Here is a 21,940-nt window from a genome sequence, read left to right as displayed (position 1 = left end):
TATAAACTTGGTTTCAAAATTGACTCCACCCCTTTTAATCGGGGGCATAATTTGCAATGGGGCTGGGGAAGGGGCAGGGGGCAACATCCCCTCCCAGTCCTCAGTTTGCCCCCCAGACCCGAGTTTGCCCCCCAGCTGAGATTTAGTTTCTTCCAAAATCTTGTCAAATTCAAGCATCAACGGAAACAGATAAATTTTCTTAGTACATATTTACCTTTATAGTATTATAAAGTACCTTTATAGTACTTTTATAGTACTAAATAGTACCTTTGTGGTACCAAATGGCTTGTTTTCTAGTTTTTACTATAATTTTCACTTGATTTGGGAAAATTGGCTCTAACTTTGCCCCGCCTCTTCCAGGATTTTGACGAAATTACACCACTGCTTTTAATAGCATTTTTTCTTTTTAAAAAAAGAAAAAAAAATCTTTAAAAGATATGATTTGGTTAACCGATACTTATGAAAGGAATACATTTAAGTTACAATCTCCAAGATTTAACATATTTTTATATGGGGGAGAGATATTCTCATTCTTTAGACTTACAACATCAACATTATATAATTATAATCTAATGCTCTAGTTAAAGCCAAAGTTTTCTGTTCACATTTCGACGCGAGTTCTACTCCTCCAATTTTATATTTCGCGAGTTCAAAATAGTTGAATAGCCCAAAGCACCCCTGCAGACGGGTGAGCCAGTAAAAACTTATCTATGGAGGCTTCAGTTTCAAAAGATGGTTTTTCGTTTTTACAGGAATATCTCATACTTCTAGTGATCGCTTCAAAATTTACCCTTCCCCGTAAGCTCCTTTGTCTAGCTTTGCACTAAAAGTGTCTAGTCCACTTATTAAATTTCACAGGAGAGAGTAAAGATTTGGGAAAAATAGTAATCCTTTCTAACTTTCTTTCTATCTTTCCAGAAAAATCTAACAAACTTTGGAAAAAAATCTAGCATCAAACAAGCTTCGGAATAATAAAAAAAAAATCCACTTAAGTTTACATAGGGGTAAGGCTAAATACCGGTTTTAGTTATTACTTCTGGATACACAAGATTTACGTGTATTATACTCGGAAATTAAAATGTTTCCAACGATGTGTTTCAAGATGTCCGGTATTAGGCGCAGTATTAATATATGCGAATATATATTTATACGGATATATATTTATACTGTGGGTATTACGCTTACTAAAAGTGGCTTACTAAAATTACTGAAAAAGTATGTTGTCAGTCTTGCGTAATCGTAGCTGATAAAAAAAACGCCCGCTGGGAAGCGAAAAAATCATTACAAAAGAATCATACAAATTCAATTTCATTACTTCGTTCTTGGTCCTGAGAAAATACACCTAACAAGGACAGACTCGGTACAAAATGATGGAACTATTCCGGTGCTAAGAAACGAATAAGGGTCTCCGTTCCACCGTAAGTTCCTTCCTCCGCGCCTATCTCCGGAAGGAAACCCCAGCCTGTGTTACCTCACAGCACGTTGAAGTAGGCTTTTTACTAGCTTACCCAACTAGAACCATGACTGCAGACGCCGTTGCAGGAGTGATGCCCTTCGCAAAAACTAGTCTAGTGAACGAGAACGACACAGCATTGAAATGTATTTTTCCCGATAGACATTACGCTACGCTTGATACAGAGGTATCAAGCAGTAGTAGTAGTATATATCTTGATTCACAGCTTTTTTGCTGAAGGAATAATGCAAAGAATTTTTGAAAAAAAGGTACTTCTTCGATATACCCACTCTTTTATATATCTCAAACTAAACACGCGATGGAAAACCCGTTTTGACGGGATGATTCAACACACGGCTGAAGAGAAATACAATGTATAGCGTGGTTTTAATTGAGTATACGATATTTAAAGTGTTGTTTTTTTGTTGTTTTTTTTTGGGGGGGGGAGGTATCGCGGTTATGTTACGTAATTAACATATGCTATACTTTGCCCCCCACTCCTCCTAATATGCAAATATATAGCCCAAATTTGTATCTAAACTATTATATAGTCATCCTATTTTATTTTATTTCATTAGGATTAACCAAACTAGCAGTATGTAAAAGAGTGGGTATATCGAAGGAATACCAAAAAAATGTATATGCAAAAATAAACAAATAAAGGTGAAATAGAGTTATAGTATATTTTGTCACATTTGTTTTTTAGTTTTGTATTGTCAGTGTATATAACGTTCCAGAAACTAGTAAATACCCCTTAAGACTGCATAAGAACATCCACCATTATTTTTTATATTGCCTCTTTTTGTTTGTTGCTCGTAATGAAATAGTTCATTATATAATTCTACAGAAAACAAATGTTAACAAACTTCTACCAGCAAAAGAAATTAGCTGGTATTTATGGTAACAGTAAGAAAAAACATATAAAGAACTTAATCCAAATGATAAATCCTAAAAAAAAACTGGGACTCCTGACGTTTCTAAAACGTGACTTCCAAGATGATATCTAAAAGTTCATTGTACTTAAATTGACCAGAAAACATGACGCAGAACTTCCTTAGAAGTTAAACGAAAAGGTAATGAACAGGGTTGCCACCCGGTGACAAAAAAACTTTATTATTTGTATACTGAAATGTGTATAAACACAACTTTCAGGCTCTAACACCAGGGTTGCCGCCCGGTGGAAAAAATATCACTAGATTTTAGTGATTTTCTGGACGATTTAGTGATTTCCTTCAATAATCTAGTGATTTGTGCAAATTTAGTGATTATTTTTGTTTAGGCAATATACACAATCACTAGAAATAGTGACAAACCACTAGGGGTGGCAATCCTGTCTAACACACAAGTGTTTACAACCTCAATAAACGTCAATTCGACCCCTGGGTGCCAGCAATGTCTCTGGAGGACCTATCCTTTTTTAACACACGAGTGAAAAAAATCGGATTCCGACAAAATAGTCGGTGTAATGTAAACATGAATAAAAATAAATATAAATAAAACCAGTATGTAATACATAAATAAGTAGTGTAAATATAAATAAAACCAGTCATAAGCTTTCTTTATCACTTTTCTCCTTTGTTTTTCTTTTATGGAGCAAATCAATCTATGAAGGGGGCTCCGGATTTCCCAGCATTATTTAAAAAATGACCAGAAATTAAATAAAAAAAACAAGTTTTTTCAACTGAAAGTAAGGAGCAACATTTACTAAAAGGCTCAATTGCAAACCCTGGTTCTTATTATCCAGTTGAGAAAGATAATAAGTACGTAAAACAAAAATATAAGAAAAATCATGCCATTTTATAAATGGGAGTTAAATATAAAAAACCAAATCAAACTGAAAATTTTTTCCTTAATATAAATCCTACAATTATCGTGATATTAATTCTAAGTCACGTAGTTGTGTGTTATTTCGTATTCAAATTGCGTAACCCAGTAATTATGCATATTTTGCACTTAGCAATGTTTCTTTTTTTCATTTATAAGCTAACTGTTGAAATTTATTTCAACAGTCGGCAGCAATATTCAATTCCTTTTCCTTCAGACTTTCTAAGGTGCTTAAGACTTGGCGGAGAAACAGAGGGACTACTTGTGAAAAACATTGCGACTCAATCTGTTCTTTTTGCTGTCCTAAAATTTCATATGAAAGATCCAATCAGAAGGAATTTCACTTATCGTTCTAGTTACTGTCTTAAAATTTAACGCATGGGGGGGGGGGGGGGTTAAACCTAAAAGTTTGTGAGAAAACAGGGGTATGTGTCTGGCCAGAAATAAGAAAAAATATTATTGGCTTCCAAAAACATGCCGTAGCCGTGGGTTTAAACCAATGAAATTAAAGGATGCTTTTAGAGTTTTTAACACGTTATTGTTTGAGAATTATCTCTCTTTTAGTCATTGTTTGGATTTTGCAATAGCAGTTGTCTGCCACTTTTGAGACTTTCTAAGCTTTTAAAACAATTTTAACTTTCTCTCACCTGCTGGTTGTATTGAATTGTCCGTGATGTTTGACCTCAGGAGGGTGGAGAAGGAAGGATCGTCTTCCACTGAACTTTGATCTTTGAGTTGATCAGCTTCCTCACCTAGAACGATTAAACAACTGCAATAAAGTAAATAGTTGTTATATACATAATTTAACTTAATGAGAGGTTAAGCGATTGTCTATTGCTGTTCCTTTCACTGAAACCCCATTATTAGTCAAGCAAAAACATTTAACGAACGGTGTTGTATGCTAGGTAAACGGTAATAGAAGGTAGCGGCTGCTATTGGTGTGGTTGTTAATAAGAAAAAGTATTTAAAATCTATGAATTGATGGCAAGGGGGTACCCGCTTTCAAAAATCATATACACCATGTAGTGCGTGCCAAGCGTGGTGGAAATGTGCCAGGCAAAGTGGGAGTGGGCCAAGCGTAACAGATTCTTTACGGCACAGTGGCACGCTCAGATGTACAATCGGTGACGGTAATTGGGCCCCCTCTATTAGTGGTTCACATACCCCAAAACAAATTTTGCTTATATTTTGTATAGTTAATAAGCAGTAATAATATCTTAGCGTTATATTTCTCTAAATATGGAACAGATCAGGGACTCGATTGCTATAAGGTGTGCTTACTTTGGGAATTTTGCTGGTTGATCATATCAGGCGCTACATCAACATCGCATCGTTGAAGGGAAAGGAGGGGCTATTTTCACGCAAGCGCTGATATACATTCAAACAATGTGTTTATTAAAATATATATATATATATATATATATATATATATATATATATATATATATATATATATATATATATATATATATATATATATATATATATATATATATATATATATATATAGTATTAATATACATATAGATAGATAGATAGATTTATTGTCCATATATCAGTAAAATACTCGTAATTACATAACAATCTACAAATCCCCACAAAGGCTCCATGGCCTGTAGGAGGGGGATTATGAAAAGATCAAATAAACATAAAACGCTTAGTATTTAAACAATATAAGTATAACGTTAACATTTAAACATAATAACATAAGTATTTGAACTCTTAAAATGTAAAGCATTTGCTTCATAAAAATGGAGAAAAAAACTAAAAAAAAAAATAATATATATATATATATATATATATATATATATATATATATATATAAACGAAAAACAATTAAATGAAAAAACTATTGGCAGCAGGCAAAAGTAAAGAAAATAAATCACTTGAAAACAAATATTTTTTTACTAGTCTTTTGAAGGTGCCAAACGAGTGGCATTCTCGAGCCGAATCGGGAATTCCATGTCAAATGACACGCAACATGAGGATTAAAATTGGATCTTATTGTTGGTGTATGGGGAATTTGGATATTTAGAGAACTACGGAGTTGATAATTTGACCGATCAGATACAAAAGAAGACGTAAGCCTAAGGGACCTAGGAATATCACCATGGAGCTGAAGAAAAGCGAAAGACGCACAGGAAAGAATATAAGTTTTTTTTTAATATCAAGTAACGGTTTAGTTGCCGAACGATTTAGATCCTGGATAAGATTTATAGCTTTATCATAAGTATTCGAAAGCGATTTGAGAAAAGAAGGGAAAGTAGACATCCATATGACCAGACAATATGAAACATAAGAATGAATTGAGCTATGAAATAAGATTCTTAGATTTGGTCCTGGAAAAATATTTTTGAGTTTTCTTAGAATACCGAGGTTTCTGCATACCTTTATTTTAATCAAATCAATATGTTGTTTAAAAGATAAATTTCCAAGTAGGAGGATACCTAGGAAACGGAAATGGCTATCCTTTTGTCTGCCAATACAGCACTTGGACAAATCAATCTCAGGTAGTAAGTGACAAGTCTTGGATAGCCTATAACAAAAAACTAAAAATCTGGATTTAGAAAAATTTCGGGCAAGAGGGCTGGCCTCAATCCGTGCTAATACTTTCTTGAACGGGGCCACTGACTTTGTACAAAATTCATCCTCTGTTCTCCCAGAAGTAATAAGGGTGGTATCATCAGCAAAAGTAACAAGAAAAATCCGAGAAATGCAAACTATGGTTATGGGTACGGGAGACTGTTGGATGACATAGACGACAGCAATAAAGAGGATTTTTATTTCTAACTGCAAAAATTAGGTCATTTATATAAATTGAAGTAAGAAAATTATTAAGACGAGAAACCATCGCCTTCTCAAATATTTTGCCAAACACAGACAGCAAAGAAATTGGCCGATAGTTGGCTGGATCATTTCATGTCCCTCCTTTATATAATATGATGACTCGAGCGCGCTTAAGACTACTCGGGAAAATACCATGCTGAAAGGAGAGGTTAATAAGTTTGTTAACGGAGAAATAATGGAAGGAAGTATGAACTTAATTACTTTAGTAGGAATACTATCAGGGCCAGACGACGAAGAATTTTTCAATCCCGTAACAATTTTAGCAATTTCTTTCTCCGTTGCTGTTTCCAAAAACATTGACTTCATACAAGGTGGCCCAAGATAAGACCTGAAGTTGGATCTTGAAGGAGAAGAACTAACTGCCAAAGCGGTCCTTTTACCAATTTTAAATAAAAAAAACAAGTTTTTTTTTAACTGAAAGTAAGGAGCGACATTAAAACTTAAAACGAACAGAAATTATTGCATATATGAAAAGGGCTGTCGCCACCTCAATACCTCGCTCTTTACGCTAAAGTTTTTTATCGTTTTAAAAAATAAAGTTGTGTGACAGATTCAAACTTTAGCGTAAAGAGTGATGCATAATGGAGGGGACAGCTCCTTTCATATACGGAATAATTTCTGTTCGTTTTGAGTTTTAATGTCGCTACTAAATTTCAATTAAAAAAAATTATTTTTTTTAATTTAGTTTCTGAACGTTTTTGAATTAATGCTGCTTTGATTTTGGCTCACCGTACATGAATAATTAAAACGAAATTTGCATATTAATTTTAATTTTTTGGCTAAATGGCTTTCTCGAAATTTTGTTCTGACGTAACTTACGAATTAACTTACGTAACGGACTTCTATATTCGTATGTTTAAACTACGTGTATTAGGGAGTTTGACCCCTATTCGATACCTTGCTCTTTACGCCAAAGTTCAAATTTTGTTCGAATCACAAACCTCTGAATCACAAAAGCCGGTCAATTAGAATAGATAGCTCTTTTGAAACTACTAAAAAAAAACTTTAGCGAAAAGGACGAGGTATTGACTAGGGGGCGAACCCCCTCATATACGTGATAATTTCTGTTTGTTTTAACTTTTAATGTTGCTCCTAACTCTCAGTTGAAAAAACTAGTAATTTCTGATCGTTTTTTAAATAATGCTGGTAAATCCGGCGCCCCCTTCATAGAAATGTCCCTTCCCCCAAGGAAACATCCTCCATGGAAGGATACTCCCTCGTAACCCCCTCCCCCGACACCCCCCCCCCCCCATCAGAAAAAAATCCCTCCTGAAACGTATTTACACATCCCATTAACCAATACTAAATATAAACAATGGGCAAAGTTCATAACTTCCAGACCTTCCCCCGGGAACTGTGGGGATTAAGTCATCCTCAAAGGCATATTTATCAAATTTGCGACTATGCTGAACAAAATGGCTATTTCAAAATTTAAATTGGGTGACTTTGGGAAAAAAATGAGTATGGGAGGGGGCCAAATGGCCCTCAAATTTTTTTGGTAACTTAAAAAGGACACTAGAACTTTTAATTTCTGTCGAAATGAACCCTATCACGATATACTAGGACAACTGGATCGATAAGATCATCCCTGGAAAAAAAAAAAATAAACACGCATCCGTGATTTTTCTTCTGACAAAAAATACAAGATTCCACACTTTGCAGATAGGAGTTTGAAACTCCCGCAGTAGGATTTTCTGATACGCTCAATCTGATGGTGTGATTTTCATCAAAGTTCTAAGACTTTTTGGGGGTGTTTCCTTCTTTTTTCGAATATAAGGCAAATTTTTTCAGGCGCGTAACTTTTGATGGTTATAACTAAACTTGATAAAATTTATATATATGAAATCAGCATACAATTCTGATTCTATTGATGTATCTATGAATATCAAAATTCCAGTTTTTAGAGTTTGGTAACTATTGAGCCGGGTCGCTCCTTACTTACAGTTCGTTACCACGAACTGTTTGATTCGCAAGATATGAAGTAAATGCATCTTGAACATTCAGTTCACCTTCGATGATTTTGCCATCGAGATCCAAAAAAGAAGGGGCTGATGGAGACTGAAAAGAGGGCCTAAGCACAGAATTTATATATATATATATATATATATATATATATATATATATATATATATATATATATATATATATATATATATATATATATATATATATATATATATATATATATATATATATATATAGTATTTGATATCATATATTATTATATTATTAATATAATAATAATAATATTAATATAATATTTATAAATATAGAATAAACTTTATTCAAATAAAACTGTAATCGTATAGAAATCGTAAAACCAAGGACGCAAATTTTTGAAAATGCATGGGGGACAAGGATTTTCTTTTCAATTTTGTAATGAGGATACAAGATTTTTTAAGGATAACAAATTTTTCAAAACCAAAAGTGGGCGGCAGTTTTTTTTATATTTTTTTTTACTTCAAAAGCTTCCAATTAGCGCCCCTTAGTGATGACCTTGAAATTACTAAGACCCATTGACAAGGGTGTTGCTTAGAAAAATATGTCTAAGCTCGTTATCAGAAGTAGCTAGGAGCTCTTTTGAACTTGGAAAGGTAATAGATATACGCCTTAGAGTGTCAAACAGGTCAAAGAAAACCACAGACATAGCATAGGAGACGTGTGGTCAATTATATAACTTTTCTTGGTTGAGTGCCAAAATTTTAATTGCTTAGGCTTAAACTATCGAATTGCGAGATTCCACAACCTAGAAGCTTTCAGGTGTACTGTGGGTTGAAATCGCATTTTTTTTTTTTTTTTTTTTTTTTTTTTTTTACTATTTTGCCTTTACGGCAGAAAAGTGCGCCACCATTAGGGGGGGAAATGGTGGTAAGTTACAATAGACGGTCAAGAGGGGATGAGAGGGAGAAGAAATTTGGATGGCGACGCGTCATCAAGAACTACTAAAAAAAATCAGGGATGTAATACTAAAGTATTACAATGTAATACCTGAGCAACACTAGGCAGTTTCGGCTCGTGGTCAATAAGTAAGTAAACAGTGCCAATAAATCAGAATGGCGATTGCCAAGGATTTCAATCTGACGAAATATTTAGACTAGCAAAAAAGCCATACTATACCTGGGAATTTGGCTGAATTGTGGTTTGAAAGACGGTCAGTATAATTTCATCGTCGGAATTAAACCATCAATCATTCGGTATGGTGTGAACAAAGTGTAACACGTTAACATATCAATTCTTGTTCTAGTTTCTTCGGTTGAATGGAACATTAATTAGATTATAATGACCAGTGTCCCAGTTCGAGTCGACTATTTGTAAAAATGAAAGCATAGGAAAATAGCGCAAAAACAATTAAGAAATGATTCATTCTAAAAGTAAAGTTTTCCCAAAAAAGGTTCCTACATGAGCTAAAAGACATGCTCGTGAGCGCACCCAGAAAAAGGAAATATTTCGAGAAAAATTTGCCGACCCTTTATGAGACATTCTGTCACTTTTTATTTTCATATCCTAATATATATGAAAATTATTCTGGTGCCCTCTTTAAGCTTTGGCTGGGTGCACCAATTGACGAAATGTCTGTGGGTTCCGTCGTATACGGGTTTAGATGGGTTGATACTCTTACAAATTACGAGACCAAAGGTTTCTTTTTTTTTTGTTCTCACGTCATAACCCATCGACCACTGCTGCTAAGGTTGTGTATTTGTCAATTTTTCTTTTCTCTTTTATTTCTCTCTCTCTCTCTCTCTCTCTCTCTCTCTCTCTCTCTGTCTCTATCTCTTTCTATATCTATCTCTCTCTCTCTCTCTCTCTCTCTCTCTCTCTCTCTCTCTCTCTCTCTCTCTCTCTCTCTCTCTCTCTCTCTCTCTCTCTCTCTCTCTCTCTCTCTAACTTTTGCAGCGCCCCTCGAGTCTCCGCGCAGCCGTCTTAGAGAAATGAGTCTCGTAGACAACAAAAGTTCATTTTTCAAGGCATTTTTTTTTCCTTGAGACACATTTCCTTATTCTCAATGTTGAAAGAGTTCCAAGGTCTTGAAATATCAACAGAAAAGATATCATTACCATTTGCAAATAAGATATTGGGTACTTGGGTATTAATTGAGACTTACAGAAGATGCTGATTTGGGTTGGCAAAGCCGATATATTGCCTAGTAGTGACAACGTAAAACCTTTTGGTATATAGTTCTGTAAGCACGAGAACTAGTGGCAATAATATAACAAAAGAATTGTAAAGAAGAGAGAAACGAAGATAGTAACAGCCAGTGAAGCCACTCACAGCCAGAAAGCGTTTTTTTTTTTTTTAGTGGCTGTTATAATCCTCGTTTCTCTCTTCTTTACGATTCTATCGTTTTGTCATGATTAGCCGGTGTAGTCTCACAAATTATTTATTTAGACAATCCGTATGCAGCTATTCAGATTTGGGGGGAAGGCGTCAGAACATCAATATGTCAGAACCACTAACCGTCGGGACATCGACAGTCACAATCGCTACCCGTCAGAACGTCGACAGTCATAACATCGACGCGACAGGACATCGAAAAAAACCGTCATTACATTTTTTGTCGATGCCCTGACGTGTCAATGTTATGACTGTCGAGTTTTTGACGGGTAGCGATTGTGACTGTCGATTTCCTGACGCATCGATGTTATGACTGTCGACGTTCTGACGGTTAGTGGTTCTGACGGATTTTCCTTGTCGACGAAATGACGTTTAGTGCTTGTGACGGTTAGATGAGCTCTGGGTTTTAGCGGAATCCAAGTTTAAAAAAAGAAAGATACGTGGGTAAAGCATCAGCAAAAAATAAGCTAAATGGCCCTAAGCATCTTAAGAAGCTTTAATTTTTCTTTGAAGGTATAGTTATCTTCGGGAATCAATATATTGCTAATGTTAAAATTTTGACGGACAAACAGCATTGTCAAATTTAAAGAACTAATTTTGCTTGTTTATTTGCATGGTTCAGGGTGGCAACACTGAAAAAAAATTACTGCCCTAAAACTTCTTAATTTTGACACAACCAAAAATTAGTTTTGGTTGTGTCAAAAAATTATGATAAGTCGTAATTTCTAGGCCTGAAGAGACCCATGACAAGTCCTGGGTAGGGACATGCACAGGGAGAGGGCCTCTGAGCCCGGCCTCCTGAAGTCCTAAATTTCAAGGCAATTCTTATTTAAGCTATCAAATAAAATTTGTTTTCTAATGTTGCCCCCCTCCCAAAAAATACCTGCCCATTCAAGGGGGAAAGTTTTTTTAATTTAACATCCATGGTACTATAAAATGAGACATTGGGACAACCGGCGGATCCAGGGGGTCGGGGGACCCAGGGCCCCCAATATTTTTCTGGCGCCCTCATTCTTTGTTTTTTCCTCTTTTTTTTAAATAATTTGTCAATTTGGTCAATTATTGGCGCCATTGTCACATTGCCCCCCTCCAAGATTTTGCTTATTGGTACCCTTGTCGCATCGCCCCCTCCAAAGATTTTGCTTTAGATCCGCCCCTGATTGAAACCAAATTTTTAATAACTTATCAATGCCCTTACCTTGTAGAAAATATCCTAGCAATCCAGCTACTATTGCTATGAGAAGTACAGCTGCTAAGATTGAGATCCAGCAGCATAAACTGCCTCTTTTCCCAGAGGGGTCGTGGCAATTCCATTTTGGTGTCCTAAATTTGCCGCTAGTTGAACTTGGCCTGGAGTCAGATACGGAGTATAGTTCACTTGAACTCTAAAAAAAAGGAAAATTTATATTTAGATATTGCAATTTGATATTCAAGTGCTGTTTGATATTCTATTTTAAATTTTGACGTTCCACAGAATTAGTGTTAGCCTATTCAATTTTAATCTTTGCGCCATTTCGGTTTCGAACATCTATACCATTTTTCGCTGAAAAAAAATATCATGGCTCATTATGAAAATACTATTTTACTTTTTATAAAAGTTTTCAAATTGTGCTAGAAGCTTGATTTTTTTGAAAAAAAAACATTTTCATGTGAATGGCGTCACATTCATATACATTTAAAGAACAAAAAAGATGCCTGATAGTACTGCAATGACGTTAGGCATTGTATAAAAGGTGTTGTATTCAGACAATATTTTTCATTAGTATAAAATATGTTAAAGGACAATCCAAGAAAAGAAACCAAGTTAATGGTCTTTTAAGCTTCCTTCAGGTGAATAGACATGACAATATTTTAGGAGTTCATGGGCAGGACGTGCACCCTTCGGCAAACTGTGCTTTAGAGCCTTAATTGCGATAAAAAAAAAAATTTCATGTGAAATTTAGTATTATGACAAATAGTATTATGAAAATACTATTTTACTTTTTATAAAAGTTTTCAAATTGTGCTAGAAGCTTGATTTTTTTTGAAAAAAAAAACATTTTCATGTGAATGACGTCACATTCATATATTTCGGTTTCGAACATCTATACCATTTTTCGCTAAAAAAAAATATCATGGCTCATTATGAAAATAATATTTTACTTTTTATAAAAGTTTTCAAATTGTGCTAGAAGCTTGATTTTTTTGGAAAAAAAAATTTTCATGTGAATGGCGTCACATTCATATACATTTAAAGAACAAAAAAGATGCCTGATAGTACTGCAATGACGTCATGCATTGTATAAAAGGTGTTGTATTCAGGCAATATTTTTAATTAGTATAAAATATATTAAAGGACAACCCAAGAAAATAAACCAAGTTAATGGTATTTTAAGCTTCCTTCAGGTGAATAGACATGACAATATTTTAGGAGTTCATGGGCAGGACGTGCACCCTTCGGCAAACTGTGCTTTAGAGCCTTAATTGCGATAAAAAAAAAATTTCATGTGAAATTTAGTATTATGAAAAATAGTATTATGAAAATACTATTTTACTTTTTATAAAAGTTTTCAAATTGTGCTAGAAGCTTGATTTTTTTTGAAAAAAAAAACATTTTCATGTGAATGACGTCACATTAATATATTTCGGTTTCGAACATCTATACCATTTTTCGCTAAAAAAAAATATAATGGCTCATTATGAAAATAATATTTTACTTTTTATAAAAGTTTTCAAATTGTGCTAGAAGCTTGATTTTTTTGAAAAAAAATATTTTCATGTGAATGATGTCACATTCATATACATTTAAAGAACAAAAAAGATGCCTGATAGTACTGCAATGACGTCATGCATTGTATAAAAGGTGTTGTATTCAGGCAATATTTTTAATTAGTATAAAATATATTAAAGGACAACCCAAGAAAATAAACCAAGTTAATGGTATTTTAAGCTTCCTTCAGGTGAATAGACATGACAATATTTTGGGAGCTCATGGGCAGGACGTGCACCCTTCGGCTAACTGTGCTTTAGAGCCTTAATTGCGATAAAAAAAACATTTTTCATGTGAATTTAAAGCTAATGCATTTAAAGAGCAAAAAAGATACATAATAATATTGCAATATAGTCATACACAGTACAAAACATATTTTACTGAGACAATATTTTTTATTTGTAAAAAATATGCCAAGAGGATGACCCAGAAAAAAAATACCAAGTTAGTGACCTTTTAAGCTCCCTTCGGGTGAATACACGTGAAACTTTGAATAATAAAATTTAAATATCACAAGGGGGCAGCAGGATTTTACAAATGTCTAGGTGAGGCATGGTCCAAAAACAATTGGGAACTACGGACCTGAGTTCTTTATTTAACAATAAAAATCATAAACAAATTCACATGAACCGTAAAAAATAATAACAATTGTTTTTGGAACACCACAATTTGACATTTAATATTCAATGTAACATTTGATATTCCATTTTTGAAGTAACAAAATTAGTTTTACAATTTGAAATAGTTGTACAAAATTAGCGCTCTATTTCGGTCTTAATGCCATCCTGTTTAAGAGCGTCGGTATTATTCTTCGCTATTAAACTATCATGGCTCATTATGAAACTACTTATTCAGCTATCAAATTCAGCTTACTCTGGAGTCAGATAGTAGTTCGGGGGATATAGGCTAGGGAATATTGTCAGATACTATAAGGGATGCAGTTCACTAGAACTCTGAAAAAAGAAGAAAATTGTTTTAGGAAAAATGCGATTTGACGTTTGATATTCAAAGTGAAATTTGATATTCCATCTTTAAATTCGGCGTTATTCCAAACTGGTGGGATTCTATTTCGATATTTGCGCCATCCTGATTTCAAACATCTATTTGCGCCTAGAAACTATCATGGCTATTATAAAAACACTTATTAAGTTTTCAAAATTTAATTCTGGTAATAGTTTAAAGGGGAAGGGTATTTTGTCTGGAATGCAGCAATGGATTGGATTTATATTTGTTAAGTGGAATGTTGTTTACTTATTTTTGTAATCTATTTGTTCAAAAATATATAGTGTAAACCGCTATTTAAGTTCTTTCTATATGCCCTTTTATATTGGCAGATGTGATGGTTTACGTAAATTCCAAAGATAGACGATAAACGTTGGTACATGGTCTTTATTAAATAACGTGAGAATACACATAGAGAAATTAAGGTAGCACAAGAACAACTAACTACGACGAAGGCGAGAGATGGACTGCCTTTTGAAATGAGCGAAGAATGTAACTTTCCTGGAACGGAAGTTCCAGCCCTGGGAACGACCCCTTTCCCACGACTAGCTTTTAGTCCCAAGAGCTCCCCCCTGGACCGCTATTGTTGACGCATAAATGCCCAACTAACTAGGAAAGGAGATACCCGGAAATGCTTCTCGAATTGATGTTAAATACTTTACAGATTCTCCCCCCTGTTTTAAGTTAAATTTCCCAAATTTGGCTTATCCCCTTCTCATTAAACCCCCAAACTTTAATTGAATTCAAAACATTCCCTTCCCAAATTACTCACTTCTCGCCTACTAACATTCTACAGCATGAACTAGTAAACAATTACATAATACAAACACTACACAATACTTGCATAAGTAAAAACTTACATAGTATAAACGGACCACACTAACAACAGTAGTCGGAAACTGGATATTTTAACACTTCATTTTTCTTTGTATACTTTAAAATAGACTTGTTCCCCATACCCCTGAATTTGATGAGGACAAGGAAAGTTGGGATTATGTATAAAGTTTGAATTAGGGCAAAATGAATGACCGGGAAAGGCTAATTAATCCTGAAAATACCAGCGACAAATAAATGAAATTGCAGAAACTCTAAAAATCATACCACGCTGCAATGACGTTAAGATATTATTCCCAATAAAATCCTCGGGTTTTTATTGCTGCGGAACGCCTCCGTTTAGACCTATTTGGTTTTTCTCTACTAACTTGTGGTTCGACAGATGGCAGTACTACTGTTGATATCTCTACATAACTATTAGCGCTACGCATTAAAACCATCCCGTGAGGCATCAACCTCATCTCGCGAGATATTACAACCAGCTCCCTCTCCCTGGGTAGCCAAACCGCCCTGCGAGGCATCAGTAACATCTCGCAGTGCAACAAAAAAAACATCCCGTGAGGCATCAGTACCATCCCTCGGGACCTCAAAACTAGCTCCCTTTTCCTGGGTAGCCAAACCGCCCTGCGAGGAATCAGTACCATCTCGCAGTGAAACACAAAAACCATCCCGGGAGGCATCAGTACCATCCCACGGGACCTCAAAACCAGCTCCCTTTTCCTGGGTAGCCAAACCGCCCTGCGAGGAATCAGTACCATCTCGCAGTGCAACAACAAACACATCCCGTGAGGCATCAGAACCATCCCACGGGCCCTTAAAACAAGCTCCCTTTTCCAGGGGAGCCAAACCGCCCTGCGAGGACTCAGTACCATCTCGCAGTGCAACAAAAAACCCATCCCGTGAGGCATCAGTACCATCCCACGGGACCTCAAAACCAGCTCCCTTTTCCTGGGTAGCCAACCCACCCTGCAAGGAATCACGACCATCTTGCAGTGCCTTCTCATTATCATTGAGTCCAAATTTCACCCTCGTCAGCGCAGAAGGAAATTCATCGGAAAAAGAAGACGTGTCTTTTTTCCTCACTACCTGTTCTATTTGTTAATATTGTATTGCAACCTTATACGCATCACCAAAAAAAAAAAAAAAAAAAAAAAAAATCTGCACAATTATATAAAAAATACCGTTTGTAGGACGGTATTATCCACTCCTTGAATAAATTTATAGCAAATCTTCCAAGAACTACAACATCATCCCTGGCTTCTAAGGACACCCTAAATGACCTTCCTAATTTTTGCATCCTTCTATAGAATAGATATACCCTTTTCCTTAAATTGAGCCACGCCTACAAACTCTGCAACCATGTTGCCTATTATTTTGCCTGGGGTATATACTACAAGTAATCCACCTTTTAAACTTGAAAAATTTATAATCGTGGGATCCAGATTCCCAAAAAAGGAGCGAAACAAACCATGGGCCAAAAATGACGCAAAGCTTTTGAATCAGACCAATTTAACAACAACTGAAATTTTTGTAACTTTGCAACAAACTCAATTTTTGTAACTTTGTAACAAATTTTGTAACAAACTTAATTATTTTTCCACTTTCTGACTTTGTGAGTGGCGTTATTACTAAAAAAAAGGGGGTCAATTAGCGATCCTATTACTTGGGACTGTTGAGGCTGTTCTATTGGAGGATTAATTGGGGTGGTGCTCAGGGGAGTTGGAGGGTTTGTTGGGACCCATGTCTTGATCTTTTGAAGGTAATCATAAAGTTCATCTTGATCGAAATCAGGATCATTTGAGTCAAATAAAAGAGGTGGCAATATGCCATTTCTCCTCCACTGTTTTACAAAATCAAAAGCAACCTTTTTGTTATATCAGGTTTCAGCCGGATCAAGAATAGGAATAAAAACTGACATATTGAGATTAAAATTTGAAAAGCAGTTATTCTAAAAATTTAAATATTTGTTTTAAACACCGTTCTTTAATTACGGACGCTAAATTTTGGGCAATAACTTCACTTCTAACAGCAAGGGTATAATAAAATTTACTGGGTTGTTTAATCGTGGTAAATCACTTACGAAAGATAGTCCTTTCCAGATCCAATTGTAGTTGGTTTCAATTAAATCACTAGCGTCAAATGTAGTCACAAATGAGAATTAATTTTCGATTATCGAATTCAAAATGTTAAATTTTGGTTGGAACCTGTCAAATGTAGATCACACGTCGACTGTATAAAATCAGGTAAAATAAACCACCAAACGTAAAATGGCTAAGTGAAGGTAGAAATCAACCGGAGACTTTCAGTTGTAGAAATTTGAATTAGTATGTAGAAGCTATCGCGAGGAAATCCATATTGGGCATTGTGTAACAGCCTATTTCAAAATGTTCATTTAAAAGAAAGTGTTTCTCAAGAAGGCGCTTTGAATAGAAAAAAGTTCAATACCTCGTAACATTTCGATGCCTTTTTATCAGTCTTTTGTAATATTTGCGGCTCAATATCACAAGCAATTTTGGTAGCGGGCGAAATAGCTCTTCAATATGTTGTCAGTATGTAGCGTAAGATGTCGTAAGTACTTATAACGGTCACTCAAATGTCACTTGGAGGTTTTCCCCTAGTGATATATGCTCCACTAGTCTTAACCGCTTGCCACCACTCTGTAAACCTCTATTTAGTTCTTTCTATATGCCCTTTTATAATTGGCAGATGTAATGGTTTCCGTAAATTCCAAAGATAGACGATGAACGTTGGTACATGGTCTTTATTAAATAACGTGAGAATACACATAGAGAAATTAAGGTAGCACAAGAACAACTAACTACGACGAAGGCGAGAGATGGACTGCCTTTAGAAATGAGCGAAGAATGTAACTTTCCTGGAACGGAAGTTCCAGCCCTGGGAACGACCCCTTTCCCACGACTAGCTTTTAGTCCCAAGAGCTCCCCCCTGGACCGCTATCGTTGACGCATAAATGCCCAACTAACTAGGAAAGGAGATACCCGGAAATGCTTCTCGAATTGATGTTAAATACTTTACAATAGTTAAATCCTTTACATAAGAATCCTTTAAATCATTATAAATTCCAATGCAATCATTTGAATGATTGCAAAATGATTGCATTGGAATCAATTCTAATTCCAATGATTGTATTGGAATCAATTGGATTCAAATGATTGCATTGGAATCATTCTAAATTCCAATGCAAAACTTAGGGAAATATCACCAGTTGATTTATTTGCATTAGTTTTATTGATATATGTTAGATAGGCCGTGAAGTAATAATTTTTGTTCGTTTTAAGTTTCAACTCCGCTCTTTACATCCTGAATCAGTAAATAGCTACCATTCCTGAATCAGTGACACATGGCAATTGTCTTTCACTAGGTAGTTTTCTTCTAAACACGTTTTTTAACTTTTGGTTACTATGGGCTGTGGTTCGCTCTTTACTAGGTTGCAGCTAACGCTGCAACCATGATTATATTTTATTATTATTGTCTAATAACATTGTCTTTGTATCTTTTACCGGATTCTTCATGCAGACATTAAGCCCTCGTCTAAGTCTTTTTTGTAATTTTTATGATACCAAAGAAGGCCATGACCGGTTACTGTCCCCAAATGACGTAGAAGAATCCCGTTGTACAAGTATTGAAAATGGACGGACTGTCTCGCATCAGCGCTAAGTAGTATAGGCATTAAGGATTGGAAATTAATTGTATACTTTCTCAAAGGTACAGCATATATGGTTATGGTGATATAAACCGAGGAACAACACATCAGGTGACCCCGTTTACGACATGGAGGTATGAAAACAGGATCGACCAAATGGACCCAGAACAGGACGGCCGTGACAATTAAAAGGGTGACATACGCCATTTTTGTAACTTTTTAGGAGAGCCAAAAAAGCTAAAAATTTTGTCGGCTGTGGTCACTCTGAGGGATGAGGCTAATGGAGATTAGATTAAAAAAAAAATAAGTTTTTCAACTGAAAGTAAGGAGCAAAATTAAAACTTAAAACGAACAGAAATTATTATGTATATGAAGGGGGTTGCTCCTTCCCCAATACCTCGATCTTTACGCTAAATGTTTTTATCACTTAAAAAAAAAACTTCTTATCGTTCTAATTAAACGACCCTTGTGTTTCAGGAGTGATTCTTAAAGAATTAAAACAAAATTCAAACTTCAGAGATCGACGAATTCAAAGATCGACGTGTTGAGGAGAGGGCAATCCCTTTCATATACGTAATAATTTCTGTTCGTTTTAAGTTTTAATTTTGCTGCTTACTTTTAGATGAAAAACGTGTTTTTTCTTCTTATTTAATTTCTGATCGTTTTTTAAATGTCCGGAAATATGACCCCACTTCTACGGAGAAATCCCCTCCCCACGGCAGGGGCGGATCCAGGATTTTTAGGGGGGCGCAAAATAGGCTGATCCGATAAACTTGCGTTAGGTGCAGGTTTAATTAACGCAAACTTGCGTTAATTAAGTAAATTACACTACTTTAGACTACGCTAGGGGGCACCCCTCGCCCCCTGTACCCGCCACTGCCCCACGGAAATATCATCTAGACTATTCAATATCGGTGAAAATTTATCCCTGAAAATTACCCTTAACAGTTCCACGCCTGAAATTGAGACGGAAAAAAGAAATCAAGACATAAAAAAGAATTAAGTTTCGGAATTATGGCGAATATCCAAGTGTATAATCTCCCCTGATATGCTCACCCCCTGGAAACTTCCCTCCCTATGAAAAATTCCCCATGGGAAAACCCTCCGCAGAAAATTTGTCCCCACCCCCTTCCAATACGAAAATGTATAAATGCTTCCCAATGAAAATTAAATGCGTAAATAATACTGAAATTTTATAACTTAAAAACCTTTCCCCTGGGGCTATGGGGGGGAGGGGGTCACGTTATATCCAAAGGCATAGTTATTAGGCCTATGAATTATGATGAACAAACTGCCTATCTCAAAATTTTTATCAGAGGATTTTCGAAAACGAGGGGCGGGGGAGGGGGCCTAGTTGCCGTCTAATCTTTTCGGTCACTTAATAAGGGTACTAGAACTTTTAATTTCCATTTTAATGGACCCTATCACGATATTCTAGGACTAATGGGTCGATACGATCACCCCTGGAAAAAGCAAAAAAAAATAAATAAACTCGCATCCGTGATTTTTCTTCTGGCAAAAAATACAAAATTCCACAGTTTTGCAGATAGGAGCTTGAAACCTCTACAGTAGAGTTTTCTGATACGCTGAACCTGATGGTATGATTCTCATTAGGATTCTGAAACTTTTAAGGGATGTGTCCCCCTTTTTTCGAAAATCAGGCAAATACTCTCAGGCTCATAGCCTTTAATGGGTAAGACTAAACTTTATGAAACTTATATATTTCAAATCAAACAGTTCGTGGTAACGAACTGTAAGTAAGGAGCGACCCGGCTCAATGGTAACCGAAACTCTAGAAGAAAGATCACGGATGCGTGTTTATTTGTTTGTTTGTTTTTTTGTTTTTTTTCCCAGGGGTGATCGTATCGACCCAGTGGTCCTAGAATATCGTGGGAGGGCTCATTGGAACGGAAATTAAAAGTTCTAGTGCCCTTTTAAAGTGACCAAAAAAATGGAGGGCAACTAGGCCCCCTCCCATGCTTATTTTTTTTCCCAAAGTCACCCGATCAAAATTTTGAGATAGCCATTTTGTTCAGCATGGTCGAAAATATGATAAAAATGTCTTTTAGGATGACTTAATCCCCCGAAGTTCCCAGAGGGAGGGCTAAAAGTTATGAACTTTACCCAATGTTAACATATAGTATTGGTTATTGGGAAGTATACAGAAGTTTTCAGGGGGTTTTTTTTGGGGTTGTGGGTGGGAGGGGTGGGTCGGGGGTTATGTTGGAGGATCTGTTCATGAAGGAAGTTTTCATGGGGGAAGGGAAATTGCCATGAAGGGGGCGCCGGACTTGCCAGCATTATTTATTGGTTATTGGGAAGTATACAACCATTTTCAGGAAGGATTTTTTTCTGGAGGGGGGCTAGAGAAGGGGGTTACTCTGGAGAATATGTCCGTGGAGGATGTTTCGTTGGGGAAAGGGACATTTCTATGAAGGGGGCGCCAGATTTCCAAGCATTATTTAAAAAACGATCAGAAATTAAATAAAAAAAAACAAGTTTTTTCAACTGAAATGTAAGAAGGAATATTAGAACTTAAAACGAACAGAAATTATAACGTATGTGAGGGAGTTCTCCCCCTAGTCAATACCTCGCTCTTTACGCTACAGTTTTTTTTAGTGCTTTCAAAAGAGCTATCTATTCTATTAAATAGCATTGGTGTTTCAATGTTTTTTTAATCAAATTTTTTTTTTTACTTTTAAATTGAATTTTGTTGTATTTAATACAGGTGGAACCCCCTAATATGAATAATAACGTTTACGTAATAAAAAAAAAAAACAATAAAAAAACAAGTAATACGGCTCAATAGTAATCGAAACTTTTAAAAACGGAATTTTGATGTCAATAAATGTATCAAAAGAATACCACGCTCTTTACGTTAAAAGTTAAAAAAAATCTTGATTCACAAACCCCTGAATCACAAAGGCCGTTTAATTAGAATAGATAGCTCTTTTGAAAGCACTAAAAAAACTGTAGCGTAAAGAGCGAGGTATTGACTTGGGGGAGAACCCCCACACATACATTATAATTTCTGTTCGTTTTAAGTTCTAATATTTCTTCTTACATTTCAGTTGAAAAAACTTGTTTTTTTTTATTTAATTTCTGATCGTTTTTTAAATAATGCTTGGAAATCCGGCGTCCCCTTCATAGAAATGTCCCTTACCCCAAAGAAACATCCTCCACGGAAATATTCTCCAGAGTAATCCCCGCCTCTAGGCCCCCCCCGCCAGAAAAA

The 21,940-nt window shown here is 35.5% G+C and overlaps 1 protein-coding gene across 2 annotated transcripts in view; it reads right to left on the bottom strand.

Moving 5' to 3' along the window:
* The window catches only part of LOC148944871 (uncharacterized), a 96,677-nt gene that overhangs the window by 56,081 nt on the left and 18,656 nt on the right, over positions 1 to 21,940 (bottom strand). For both annotated transcript variants that reach the window (XM_089099398.1, XM_089099399.1), the window contains exons 2-3: positions 11,655 to 11,841; positions 3,925 to 4,029 (exon numbers count right to left, since the gene is read on the bottom strand). In XM_089099398.1, the coding sequence (XP_088955524.1) occupies positions 3,925 to 4,029; positions 11,655 to 11,841 (292 nt within the window). The remainder of the gene's footprint in view (positions 1 to 3,924; positions 4,030 to 11,654; positions 11,842 to 21,940) is intronic.

Source organism: Artemia sp. Qi Xiang Cuo, chromosome 13 (genome assembly GCF_049724085.1).
Source record: "Artemia sp. Qi Xiang Cuo chromosome 13, ASM4972408v1, whole genome shotgun sequence".
In the NCBI taxonomy this organism is placed as follows: Eukaryota; Metazoa; Arthropoda; class Branchiopoda; order Anostraca; family Artemiidae; genus Artemia; species Artemia sp. Qi Xiang Cuo.
This window is presented reverse-complemented; position numbering and strand designations above follow the sequence as displayed.